At 43.2% G+C, this 13424-nt stretch overlaps 1 protein-coding gene across 1 annotated transcript in view; it reads left to right on the top strand.

Moving 5' to 3' along the window:
• Positions 1–13424, top strand: part of VPRBP (Vpr (HIV-1) binding protein) — an 89064-nt gene that overhangs the window by 72652 nt on the left and 2988 nt on the right. The window contains 1 exon segment of the mRNA XM_010851787.1: positions 10842–11094. Within this exon segment, the coding sequence (XP_010850089.1) occupies positions 10842–11094 (253 nt within the window).

A 13424-nucleotide genomic window follows, 5' to 3' on the forward strand; every position in this document is an offset into this window, starting at 1 on the left:
GTGCTCCCGTCTGCGGGAGGCCCTGATAGGGGCAGTTTCCCAGCTCCGTCTGCCCCTCTCCTCACGCACAGATGAAGAGAGTCAGGATCCTTCTTGGATACCATGGAAATGTTACTTTATAAAGCACTTTACTGAAAATGACATCCTTAGTACAAAAGTTTTGTTTTTTCTTGGATAGAGTTTAGTTTTTAGAGCAGTTTTGGGTTCACAGCAAAACTGAGCAGAAGGTCCAGAGTTTTCCCATAAATACCCTGTTGCTGTGTGCATAGCCTCCTCCATTAACAGCATCCCACACCACAGTGGTACATTTGTTATAGCTGGTGAACCTACTTCCACACATCAGTATCACCCAGAGTCCATAGATTACATTAAGGTGCAATCTTGGTGAGGACATTTTGTGGTTAGAACGAAGGTGTAACGACGCTGTCCCCATTGTACTATGTACAGAGTAGTTTCACTGCTCCAAAAATCCTGTGCTCCACTGATTGATTGCTCCTTCCCCCAGCCCCTGACAACCACTCATGTTTTTACTGTCTCCATAGCTTTGCCTTTTCCAGAGTGTCTTATAGTTGAATCATACAGTATGTAGCCTTTTCAGCTTGGCTTCTTTCAGTGAATAATATGCACTTAAGTTTGTTTCATATCTTCTCATGACTTAGTACCTCATTTCATTTTAATGCTGAATAATATTCCATTGTCTGGTATCACAGCCTATCTGGCATAATTTGAGTAAAGTTTTGGCACTTCAGAATAGAGCGCTTGTATAACTGCATCTCAACAGCAGCAACAAATCAGCCCTTGTGCACCACGCGCAGGTTTTATGTAGACAGCTGTTTTCAGCTGTTTTGTGTAAACACCAAGGAGTGCTGTTTCTGGATTGTATGATAAAAGTACGTTTAGTTTTATAAAAACTTCCAAACTATCTACCAAAGCGGCTGTACCATTTTACATTTCTGCCCTCAGTGAATGAGAGTTCCTGTTGCTCCATGTGCTCACCTGTATGAGGTATGGTTAGTGTTTTCCATTTTGGCCTTTTTAATAGATATGTAGTGGTCTCACTATATACTTAAAATATTAATTTAGACTTTTATTCCTTCAGTTGAATAATCAAAAAGTATGGTTTAAGTTTTTTTTGAGTGAAAAGCAATATAGTTCTTGGATTGTTTTCTTTTTCTTAATTGAAGTATAGTTGATTCATAAAGTTGTGTTTCAGGTGGACAGTAAAGTGATTCAGTGATGTTTAGTGGTATATGTATTATATTTTATGTTTATATATTTAGTGGTATATGTATCGTTTATATAATTTATTATATAGTATATAATTATATATTATAGTATATATACTGTATATACAGGTTGCTTCTATGTCTTGGCTATAGTGCTGCTATGAGTGAACACTGGGGCACGTGTATTTTTTTTTATTAGAATTTTCATCTTTTCAGGATATATGCCCAGGAGTGGGATAGGTAGATCATATGGTAACTCAGTTATTCGTTTTTAAAGGAACTTCCATGCTGTTTTCCTAGTGGCTGCACCAGTTTACACTCCTATCAGCGGTGTTGACGGTTTCCTTTTCTCCACACCCTCCTCACTTAGCATTTATTATTTGTAGACTTCTTGATGATGGCTGTGTGAGGTGATATCTCATTGTAGTTTTGGTTTGCATTTCTCTAATAATTAGTGATGTTAAGCATCTTTTTATGTGCCTTTTGGCCATCTGTATGCCTTTGAAGAAATGTCTATTACGGTGTTCTGCTCACCTTGGGTTGTTTTTTTGATACTGAGCTGTATGAGCTATTTTGTATATTTTGGAAACAGGTCACATTGCTTGCAAATATTTCCTCCGGGTCTGTAAGTTGCCTTTTTGTTTATGGTGCGTTTTGCTGTGCAAATATCACATCCCATATAATGCCTTGCTTTGTCTCTGATAACTCTAAGCTTTCTTGCCTGCCTGCCTTCCCTCCTCCCCTGCTCCTTTCCTTTCTTTGTTTTCACATGGCATGTGGAATCCTAGGTTCCCAACCAGGGGGTCGAGCTCACAGCAGTGAAAGCAGAGAGTCCTAACCACTGGACTGCCAGGGAATTCCTTTTTGTGGTTTTCACTGAGTATTTCATAGGATTCCCCTCTCTTCTTTATTAGCATGTTAGTTATACTTTCTTTTTTTTTTTTTTTTTCCATTTTCTTTAGTGGTTACCCTAGAGGTTGTAAGATTATATTTACAGGTAATCCAAGTCTACTTTCAAATAACACCGTAGCTCTTAATGAATAGTACAAGTAACTTAGGATAACAAAACACACAGTCCTAATTCTTTCCTCCTGTCCCTTGTTTCATTGCTGTCATTCATTTCACTTACATAGAAGCATGCATAATTGAATACATTGTTGGTATTACTATTTTGAACAAATTACTGTTAATTTGAATGAAGATCAATTACAAAAATTGTTTATTCTACCTTCACTTATTCCTTCTCCAGTGCTCTTCCTCCAGAGTTTTTAACCTAATTGTCCTTCTCTCGGAAAACTTTGTTTTAACATTTATTGCAAAACAAGTTTACTGGCAACAATTTCTCAGTTTTTGTTTATCTGAAAAAGTAACTCCTCTTCACTTATGAAGCACACCTTCATTGGTTACGAAGTTATAGGTTGGTGGTTTTGGTCTCTAAACATGTTTAATATTCTTTTCCATTCTACTCTTGCTTTCATGGTTTTTGAGGAGATGTGGGATGTAACTTTTTGTTCCTTTATAGGTAAGGTGTTTTTTGTCTCTGGCTTATTTCAGGATATTTTCTTTGATTTTCTGTAATTTAAAAATGATGTGACTAGGTGTGGGGTTTGGGGGCATTTAGTCTCTTCAGAGCTTCCTGGATCTTTGGTTTGGTTTCTGGCCACCATTAATTTGGGGGCATCTTCAGTCATTATTTCAAGCATTTCTTCTGTTCCTTTTTTTCTTCTAGAATTCTCATTACCTGTTCAGTTCAGTTCAGTCGCTCAGTCGTGTCCGACTCTGCGACCCCATGAACCACAATATGCCAGGCCTCCCTGTCCATCACCAACTCCCAGAGTTCACTCAGACTCACGTCCATTGAGTCAGTGATGCCATCCAGCCATCTCATCCTCTGTCATCCCCTTCTCCTCCTGCCCTCAATCTTTCCCAGCATCAGAGTCTTTTCAAATGAGTCAGCTCTCCGCATCAGGTGGCCAAAGTATTGGAGTTTCAGCTTCAACATCAGTCCTTCCAATGAACACCCAGGACTGATGTTTAGGATGGACTGGTTGGATCTCCTTGCAGTCCAAGGGACTCTCAAGAGTCTTCTCCAACACCACAGTTCAAAAGCATCAATTCTTCGGTGCTCAGCTTTATTCACAGTCCAACTGTCACATCCATACATGACCACTGGAAAAACCATAGCCTTGACGAGACGGACCTTTGTTGGCAAAGTAATGTCTCTGCTTTTGAATATGCTATCTAGGTTGGTCGTAACTTTCCTTCTAAGGAGCAAGAGTCTTTTAATTTCATGGCTGCAATCACCATCCGCAGTGATTTTGGAGCCCAGAAAAATAAAGACACCGTTTCCCCATCATGCCTTTTCTGGTTATCCCACAGTTGTTACTGGATATTCTGTTCAGCGTTTTTCACTTTGTTCTCTTTCCTTTTGAGTTTTGGTGGTGTCTATCGAGATATCCTGATGCTCCGAGATTCTTTCCTTAACAGTGTCCATCCACTAATAAAGCCCATCACAGGCATTCTTCACTTCTGTCACGGTGTTCTTGATTGCTGGCATTTCTTTTTGGTTCTTTCTTAGAATTGCCATTCTCTGCTTCTGTTGTGCATCTCTTGTTGCATGCTGTCTACTTCATCTATTAGCGAACCCTTAGTTTCTTAACCATAGATGTTTTAAATTCTTGGTCTATTAATCCCTCCCATATCTGAAGCTGTTTCTGGTGCTTATTGTCTGTTTAAACTTTTTTTTTTCTTTTAGTATGTCTTAATAATTTTTCTTGACAGTTGGACATGATGTGCTGGATAAAAAAAAACTGTTGTTGGCTTTTAGTAATGTGGTGGTAATATGTGGAGGAAGGAAAGCAGTTTATGGTCTTATAACTAGTCTTTTAATGAGTCTCTACCTCAGTACGGTGAACTTTACACATCTGTTTCTTCCGCTTTGTTTCAGTAGTACAGATGGCTGGAATGGGCTGGAATTGGGTATTTCCCTTTCCCCAATAGATCAGGGTCTGGTTAGATAGTTTCTCCTGAGGGCAGCCCTCCTTAGGAAGAACAGAATTCTGATGCATTTCATGTTATTTTTCCCCTTCACCCTGCCAGAGGCACAAGGGAATTTTTCTCTAACATTCACCCTGAGAACCAGGTCAGGCTTCTGGAGGTAAAACCCATATACTGTCTTTCATTGCTCAGACCTGTCTTCAGCCACTGGTCATTTTTAGTTCAGGTTTTCCTACCTTCGCACTGGCTCCTATGGATGCTTGTGTTTCTGGGTCTGTGCTGTGGCAAGTTGCAATTCTCTGTATTTGCATGTTGGTCCCTCCGATTTTAGGGGCAATGGTTTGCCCTGTCAGCCCACCTCTTTGTCAAATGTGAGACTTACTGATTTTTTTAATTTGTTCAACTTTTTACTTGTTAAGGTGGAGTGACCACTTCAGGCTTCTGGCTCTTAAATGGTGAATTTATTTTAAAGGACGATTAGGCTCCAGAGTTTAAACCACTTCACCAGATGCAGCCAGGAAATCCCTATAATAGAAAGGTTTCTGGTAATGCTTTCTGGGCTTCATGCCTGTCCTTGGTGTCATGGATGAGAGGGTCCCACAGTGTTTAAACCTCAGTTATGAGATCTGGGTGAAAGGGAGAGGTCTTCACATGGATACTTGAGACCTTGGGTTTATTTGTGACATGGATCTTCGTGTTTTCTTGACTGCAGCAGGATTTAACTTGGACGTGTTGCTAGTATTTCTTGGTACCAGAGCTTGCAAGTGGTATTAGATGCTCCACATGTTGTGTGGTTGCTTTGAGTCAGGGTTTTAATAGTGACTGGTCTTTTATTCTTGTGGCTTTTTGCTTCTTAGACACCACCTTCCCTGGTGCATGTTCTTTTCCACTTCAGCTGTCATGGGTCAGGATGTAGCTTATTCTTGAGTAGGTACAGAAGGTGGTGGTGTCAAGCTGTAGTTGGTGTATTAGTACACCTGTTGGTACAGGTGGCTGCAGACTAACGTTCTTGTTCATTCATCACTACCCCATCACTGTAGATCACTACAGATAGCAGTTTTGTCTCAAGCTTCCTGAATTTTACATGTTGAACTGTAAATGTGCAGCAAAAACTGGGTTTATCTGAAGTTACTTATCAATACCATTATCCCTGCTCTTCCACGTCCTTGCAGTTTACAAAGCAGTGGGCAACAGTCTTCTTTAGGAGCTTTCGGGTGGGTGATTCCTGGTGTCTGTGTTTGAGGAGACAGTCAAGAAAAGAGAAGCTAGGTATTGCGGATGCTGGGGGGCTGTTACTGGGACTGGCCTCACTCTTCTGGCAGAGGTGGAGTGACAGATGAGAAGCGAATCTTAGGTGGCAGGGTGTGGAAGCCAGAGATCACCACAGAGGAACACTTAAGGTGTTCAGATTTCTTCTCATCACCTCTTCATGTATCAGGTTGATTTTTTTTTTTTTTTTTAAACTCATTTTCCTTTGTTTCATCTGATTTTAAAACTGGAGACTTCATTTTCATGTTTTCATTTGCTATTCAAAATTTTGTCCTAGTCCAGATATCTACTCTTAGGTCTTCTCAGATGTTCCAGGTATGACTTACATGGCTCAGGGGTGCAGGCACCTGTGACTGGCACCTTTGAATTTGCCTTTTCACTTTAGCAAAATAAACTTAGAAGCCTGAATGGTCGGCTGCCACATGCTGAGATGGGCCAGCATAAGGTGCCTATACAAATGGTTTTTATTGATTGAAAAAGCTTTATTGATGTAATTTACATATCATAAAAATGGTTGTCTTTTGCCTTTATGTTTAAATAAGCTTGGAGATTAACAAAGGATGAACTCTACCACTGTGTTGCTGAATTAAAACATGTAAATGTTTGATTCCTGAGGCTGCTAGTTTGCCAGTCTTCAGGCATTTGATGAAAGCAGATAAGCTACTCACTTACTAAAACTCGTATTATCCAATTTTGGTATGTGTGGTTTTTTTTTTTTTAAATCAATTCTGTCAACTTTGATGTTGGCTTTCAGGAAAATTATAAAACCAAGCATTAGAATTGGTCATTTGTTCCTAGATTTTGAAAAGCCAATACATTTAAACAAATTATAGTTAATCTTAAATTTCTTTAACAAAACAAGGGAATACTGCTTTCTTTTCTCCACTCTGTTCTGGAATCTGGGCACACTGTGAGCTGCGCCTCCTGCGTGCTCCCCACTGCCTAGAAGCGGGTGGGGAGAGTCTTTACTGATTACACATGGGCTGTAAGCTTGGTCGGGGTTCCTGAAAAGCTCCCCCCGCCCACCCTAAGAAATTTCAAATGTAGGTGAATTAGATTCTGCTGGTGAGGAGAGAAAAACACAAGCGTTTTATGATCCTGAAGTGAATCTATAGCTTTTAAAGATTGTTAACACCAAGAACAAGTGTCAGAAGTAGAAGCAGGAGTTTAAATCTTGCAAATATGACATGTTGCCATTTCAGGACAGTAGGCTTAGGTTTTAACTGTATTTTTAAAAAAGCAATCCTAGTTTTTACATAAACGGTTTTAAAAGTAGGACCAGAGATTTGGTTTTTTAAGAGATTGGTTATATTTTTGAAGGCAGTATAGGCTAAAAGCTATTTGTCTTGAAAATAGACATCTATTTAAGAAGAATGTTGAATGGTGTAGAAACAAATGCTGCACTAATTAAAAACCCATACTAAGTCCTAGAGAGCAAGACAGCTTGAGAGGAGGCGGGCAGGTAGGTGTTGGTACCTGTGGAGGGATACCGTGGAGACACTGTGGGTTCATGTCCATACTCCTGCATTAAAGCCAGTGGTACAATATCACAGTTAAGTGAGGTTTTTTGGTTTCCCAATACATAGAAATGTTATGTTTACACTGTACTATGTCTATTAATAGTGTGCACTGTGTCTAAAGAAACAGTGTACATAGCTTATTTTATTGGCAAAAAATGCTAACCATGATCTGAGCCTTCAGTGAGTCGTAGTTGTAACATCAGAGATCACTGATGACAGATCTCTATAACCAATATAATAAAAATGAAAAAGTTTGAAATTCTGAGAATTACAAAATGTGGCACGAGACATGAAGTGAGCAAATGCTGTTAGAAAAAAATAGTGGTGATAGATTTGCTTGACACAGGGTTGCTTCAAACCAGCAATTTGTCTTAAAACACGAAGAAACCACAGCATAATTGCAGGAAAACAAGGTATGCCTGTATTCACCTTTTTGGTTGTGTCATTAGGGGTTTTGGGTAGGATCCGTTACTACAGAAAAGCGTGACCGAGAACCAGAGGTCAACTTAGATCCATTTTGTCAAGTGGTTCTTCCTTATGGTTACGCCGCAATTCCTGGGCACCTTTCCCAAATCCTCCTGTGGAAGCCTCATTTGTAAAGATTGGTTCTGTCAGCCTGGACGCTGGGTGGAGTTTAGGCATGTTTACTTTGGGGAACTTTCCCAGTTCTCTGAAATACGCATTCTGATGGCCATACATGAGTAGGAAGCACTAGTGTCATTAAATCATGTTATGTAACAAGAGATTAAGATGTATTTAGGGAAGTTGGCATTAAATGGTTGTTTAGTAATCACTGCTTCTGTTGTAATTCTGCAGCCTGGGCAGCATTATGGAGCGCTCCTGGGTTTTTTACTCTGGGAAGGGATAAGACCACAGAGATTTAGAGAGACTGGAGGTAGACAGGAGCGGGGAGAATGCAGTAGGTGAGTGCAACGAGAGGAGTGCTGGGCACCCCTGTGTGAGGGCGATGGTAGTTCACTGGGTGTTAAGCTGTGCAGGGGGGAGTGACAGCTGTTTGAGATTTCATCTGGTTACTGGAAGAGGTATGGAAAAGGGGCTAGATTTAGAAGGTGCTTTGAGTTCAGTTTTAGAAGTTTCTGTGGTACAGATGGGTAGAGCTATCTAATGAGAGTTTCAGGATTTGACTTAAAGTTGTAGGAACCTTTATGCCTAGGAGATCTGGTCAGGATGAGGTCAAGATTGGCAGCCCAGTGCAGAGGCCAGGATTGGTCAGGGTCAGTCACTGTAGAGAAGCCCCGTGGTTGGCCGTTCAGGCTTTTGTGTTCCTTTAGGAAGATTCTAGTTACTATAATAGGAACAACAGGCTTACCGACCACTTCGTATACGCCAGGCGCTTTCCAAGGAGGTTACATACATATATTGCTCCCCCCGCCCCCAACAACCCCGTGTGGCTAAGTTGATCGCCCACAGTCAACACAGTGCCAGTAGTTTGGATTCTTCGAGGCAGCCTGGCTCCAGGGCACATACCATCTCCCGTGGAATGCGGTGGGCAGAATCCGGACTGTCAAGTGTTAGAGGAATAGAAGGCTGAAAGAGCGGATGAGTGAGTAAGTTGAGGACCTAGAGGCCAGGAGGGCGGGTTCAGGTTACCTTTTTCAAAAGTCTAGGTGGAAGGAGTTTGAAGCCTGTGTGGATTGAGAAGTTTAGCCTTGGGGAAGCCGAATCTCTTCAGAGATGAGAAGCTAGTGCAGACAGACGTGAGGGTGGTTGTGAGTGGAGTGGGCATGAGAAAGGTGCGGTGTGGTAATAAGGACCTGGGCTGGACTGAGGTCAGGAACAGGAAGGAAGGCTGGCTTCTTCCTCACATGAGGCTTGAGTCAGGAAACACCCATGCTTGGCTGGAGAAGGCACCTGAGGGATTGCACACCAGTTGATCTGCTCCCTGAACAGGAGAGGGGAGCGGGTTGGTTTATCTGCAGGGGTTTGGGGCTTTTGGGTAACCACGAAATTGACTTAAGATGGAACCCAAAAGGGAAGAGCTTTGAAATTCTTTCTGTAGAATTTATTAGTTTAAAACAGCCTGGCCCTGAATTCATGTTTCTAAGCCCTGAAAGAGAGGTTTTAGGGAATTAAAACAATACTCTTTGATCTGAATGTGGCTGGAGTTGAGTCAGGATTCTGGCAAGTTGCTTCTTTCATTAAGTAATAATTTTTGGATCACTTTTTGGCCACTCAATTAGTGGAAGCTTTGTTCTGTACATACGAAGGTGAGGGCCTCATTTTACAAAACAGGTACTGAAACCTGCAAGAATGCTCTTAAAATTGCTTCCTCAACTCTCTTTTGGGTTCAACCACAGGATTAGATTTTACCACAGCATTTTGAATAGACCTTGTGAGCTTCTGTTTCATGCTCCAGATTTCAGATTTAAAATTTAGAAAGTGAGCTGATGGTCATCGGGTAGCTGTTCACATGTAGGTGATGTGTGGCGAGGCTGTTCAGCAAGGGTTGCAGGTCGTCCTGGGTTCTGTTCACACACACACACAAACTCTGGTATGGAACGTACTTGTACAGGCATCAGGAATACTGGACTGGGTATTTAAAGTTTTCCCATATAGCTGCCAGAAATTGTTGAAAAGTCTCAATCAGTGGCCAAACAGCAAATCAAAAAGTCTCTCAATGGTGGGTCCAGTTTTTCAAGGTTCGTAGAGCAGAGCCGCTGTGCTGATGTGAGCCTGGTTCACACGACAGCTCATGAGCATCAGTGGCTGGATGAGTTGTGTGCTTGGGTTTTAAGTGATTGGCATGAAGCAGCACTTTCAACCATGTTTTAAAAATACTTTTTCTGCTGTGTATGGCTTGTTCTGTCGTGCCTTTCATTAGGCTCCGGTTCAGTGAATCTTGTATTTTATTACTGCAGGAATTAGCATCCTGTAGCTGCGGGCAGTGCTCACAGTTGATGTTTGAGCAGCAGGATTAGTGATTGAATGTTGGGAACAGCTGCCATCCCTCGGAAAGCAGAGGTGTCTGTGTCCTCTTGGTTGAAGGGAAACGGTTTGGATTTTGGTGCAAAACTGAAATGCGGCAGATGCCAAAGTGTATCATTTCCAAAGCCCAGGGTACCTAGGGCTGAGCATTTCATTAGTTTTCTGCTATCTTCTTACCTTTGGGAAGATCTCTTAAGAACGAAGTATGGACTGTTTCTCTTGCATACTGGGGGTTAGTATGTGGCTTGTAACAGAAAATACGGTGAATAAGTGTTATATACATGGTAAAAGTCTATTTTGTTGAGTATTCAGATCATGGGATGCTTGTGATAGCGGTGTCAGAGGTTTACCCACGGTTTATCTGTGATTATGAAAGATCGAGGACAAAGATTGAAAGGGCTTAGGAGCCAGTGACGCAACTGTATTTGTCTTGTTTTATTAAGCATTGCTTTTTAGATTCCAGGTAGAAGCTTTTATTCCAGTACCTCAGCTGATTTCATTTGATTTGGTTGATGCAAGAGAGAGAGAAGAGCCTCTTTGGGTTTATTATTAGTTAGAAACATAGACTATTGACGGCAGAGACCTCTGTGGAGTGTGTTATCCATTTCCTTGGAGAAGGGCTGCGTGACGAGTACTGCCTTTGTGGGTGGCCATCCTTGCCTGAGGGAGCGCTTGGGGCCTTGGGGGACACGTGTGCGCCTGTCTCAGCCGTCACTGACGGGTCTCGCTGGCCCCTGAGGCCTGTGCTGAAACCTGGATCACCGCGCTCGCTACTGCTTGTTCCCACCGCTGTCCTTTGGGAAGCAGGGGAGAGACTCCCTGTGTGGCCGAGGTGGACTGGGTCTTGGTGTCTTGGCTAACAGACCTCATGCTTTCTTACCAGGAAGAGGAAGAGCAGGAGGAAGAAGACGACGACGAAGACGACGACGACACTGATGATCTGGACGAGCTGGACACAGACCAGCTGCTGGAGGCAGAGCTCGAGGAGGACGACAACAACGAGAACGCGGGGGAGGATGGGGACAATGACTTCTCGCCCTCTGATGAGGAGCTGGCGAACCTCCTGGAGGAGGGGGAGGACGCGGAGGACGAAGACTCAGATGCAGATGAAGAAGTGGAACTGATCCTGGGGGACAGTAAGTCTGGGGCTCACTATGAGCCTGGGCACCCAGGGGAAGGGCCCTTCCCTGTGCCCACCCAGCCCCGAGGGCAGCCGCACTGGGGTTCTATGCCCGGAACGAGTCGCCGCCCAGGCCCTTGAGGAAAAGTCCTTTCATGTCTCTGTTCCGCTGTGTTCCTGTCGTGACGTCTGGCACCAGTTGTCTCTTATCTCTTTAAAACAAGGGTTGACACTTTCTATAAAGTCTGGACAGTAAATCATTTAGGTTTTGTGGGCCGTTCTCTACTCGCCTCTGCTGTTGCAGTGAGAGAGCAGCCAGAGACAAGGCGTAAATTAATGCTATGGTTCTGTTCTACAAGTAGCTGATGGGCTTGGTTTGGCCCATGAGCTGGAGTTTGTTGACCTGTTTCAGAGGATAAGCCTTAGCCCGGAAGGCCGAAAGTGCGGTTCTCCTGAGAGGTTAGAGCTGGGTTGTTGATTGCAGCTGCTCACAGGGAGCTTGTACCTACTCCTTCCCAAAGCTGCGGGAAATAAAAGCCGTCTTGCGCGTTGGAATGCCTACTTTCTGTTTTTGCCTACTCCCTCTTAAAGGCTGGGGGACAAATGTTCTTTTTGGCTTGTTTTGTTCCTCCTCCCCCTGCCCCTCTTTCTAAGTTTTAAAGAACACGCTCCAGTTTTTCTTGTCCTCCCCCCTTAGAACAGTTCTGTCTCTGGAGTCAGACTGTCCCCCAAGTATACTAATGGACCCTGAGGGGCCTGCGAGCTCTGCAGCCGTACCCGTTTTAAGAGGACATGTTTGGCAGCGTCACTGCTGATGTGTGTCACTGTGGACGCACTCGTGCTTGTTGTGGTCCTGGTTCTTCCCAGTGCCGCCCTGCCTGCCTGGGCGTAACCCTGTGCCAGCCAGCCCCTTTCCACACAGCGCACGGGCATTCTCACAGCCGTGGTAGGTATCAGGTGGCCAGTAAGCACCTAGGCCATGAGGATGCCCAGTCCCTCGTTCCACGTCCACACCGCAAGCGCTCGTTACAGTGGTGTGCAGCACAGGTACAGAACATCTACGTCCTCACAGACGACTGTGCTGGTCTAAACCCAACATGTGCAGGCCTCGTCACAGTAGGCGTTTGGTCCTTATAGTCATTGGTGTTTGGTGCTGGGGGAGATAGGGAATGTGTATAAGGTGTGAGGGGTGTGTGTGTGTGAGTGAGTCTCCTATTCCACAGTGACCTGAATCTGTTTTCTTTGGGATCTTACACATCTAGCTCTTAGGATTGAAGGCAGTTGACTGAAAGGAGACCGTCTTTCTTACATTAAGTCCTCTTGGCCAAGCTGTACTTTGAGGACGCTTTATGGGGCTGGGAGGGTGTACCTTGTATCTATCTGCCCATCTGCTGTTTGCCAACTTCCATTTTTTCATACTTGGAGGTTGAGGTGATTCGGTGAAGGAAGACTTCTCTTCCCTAGCGATGGTCAGAGTGCTAGATAAGAGGGACTAAGGAGCAAGAGAAAAATGACAATATTGATGGGAATAAAAAGGAAAGTTTTACTGATTTGTTTGCCTTCAGTTAAAATTAGGTAGGTCAGGGGAACAGCTGGTACCCCTGACTGACCTAAGAGTATCACTAATGTTTTTCCATTTTCAGTTTATATAACATTTTCATTTGGTCTGTAAAATTCCTGCTGCTTTTAGCGTTTTACTGTTCATTCTAGGAAACTTCTTCTTTCAAGTCCAAGAGGTAATCTGGAAAACCCTGAGTCAATCAGAGAATGTTACTTTATAACTTGGTGGGAGTATTTATAACATGAAAATGCCATTACACATGACAAGCTGGGCTCTAGAATTGTGGTGACATCGAGACGGCTTGTGCAAAGTGTGCGCTCTACTCTTCCTGTTCCGGAGGATGAGAAAAGGCTAAGGAAGGTAGAGAAAGGAGTCCTGTCACCTGACCACGAGGGGGGAGATCGGTGCCTGACCCCTGAGGGTTGTCAGACCTTCTACCTGAGAGTCACTTGCTTAAAGAAGGTTGTGTTCTCTTCATCCAGCTACACTTAGTCCTTACATGTGACATATTATTGACCAGAGACATATAAATACATTTTTAGAGAGGGATACAATTAACATCACCATCCGTAGTTGCTAGATCTTAAAACTAATCGAGGGATAGGACTTCCCTGGTGCTCCAGAGGTAGGGCTCTGCACTTCCAATGCAGGGTGTGAGTTCAATCCCAGGTCAGGAAGCTAAGACCCCACATACCTTGTGGCCAAAAAACCAAACTATAAACAGAAACAATATTGTAATAAATTCAATAAAGACTTTTAAAATGCTCCACACTTAAAAAAAAAAA

Source organism: Bison bison, unplaced genomic scaffold (genome assembly GCF_000754665.1).
Source record: "Bison bison bison isolate TAMUID 2011002044 unplaced genomic scaffold, Bison_UMD1.0 scf7180017864304, whole genome shotgun sequence".
NCBI lineage: Eukaryota > Metazoa > Chordata > Mammalia > Artiodactyla > Bovidae > Bison > Bison bison.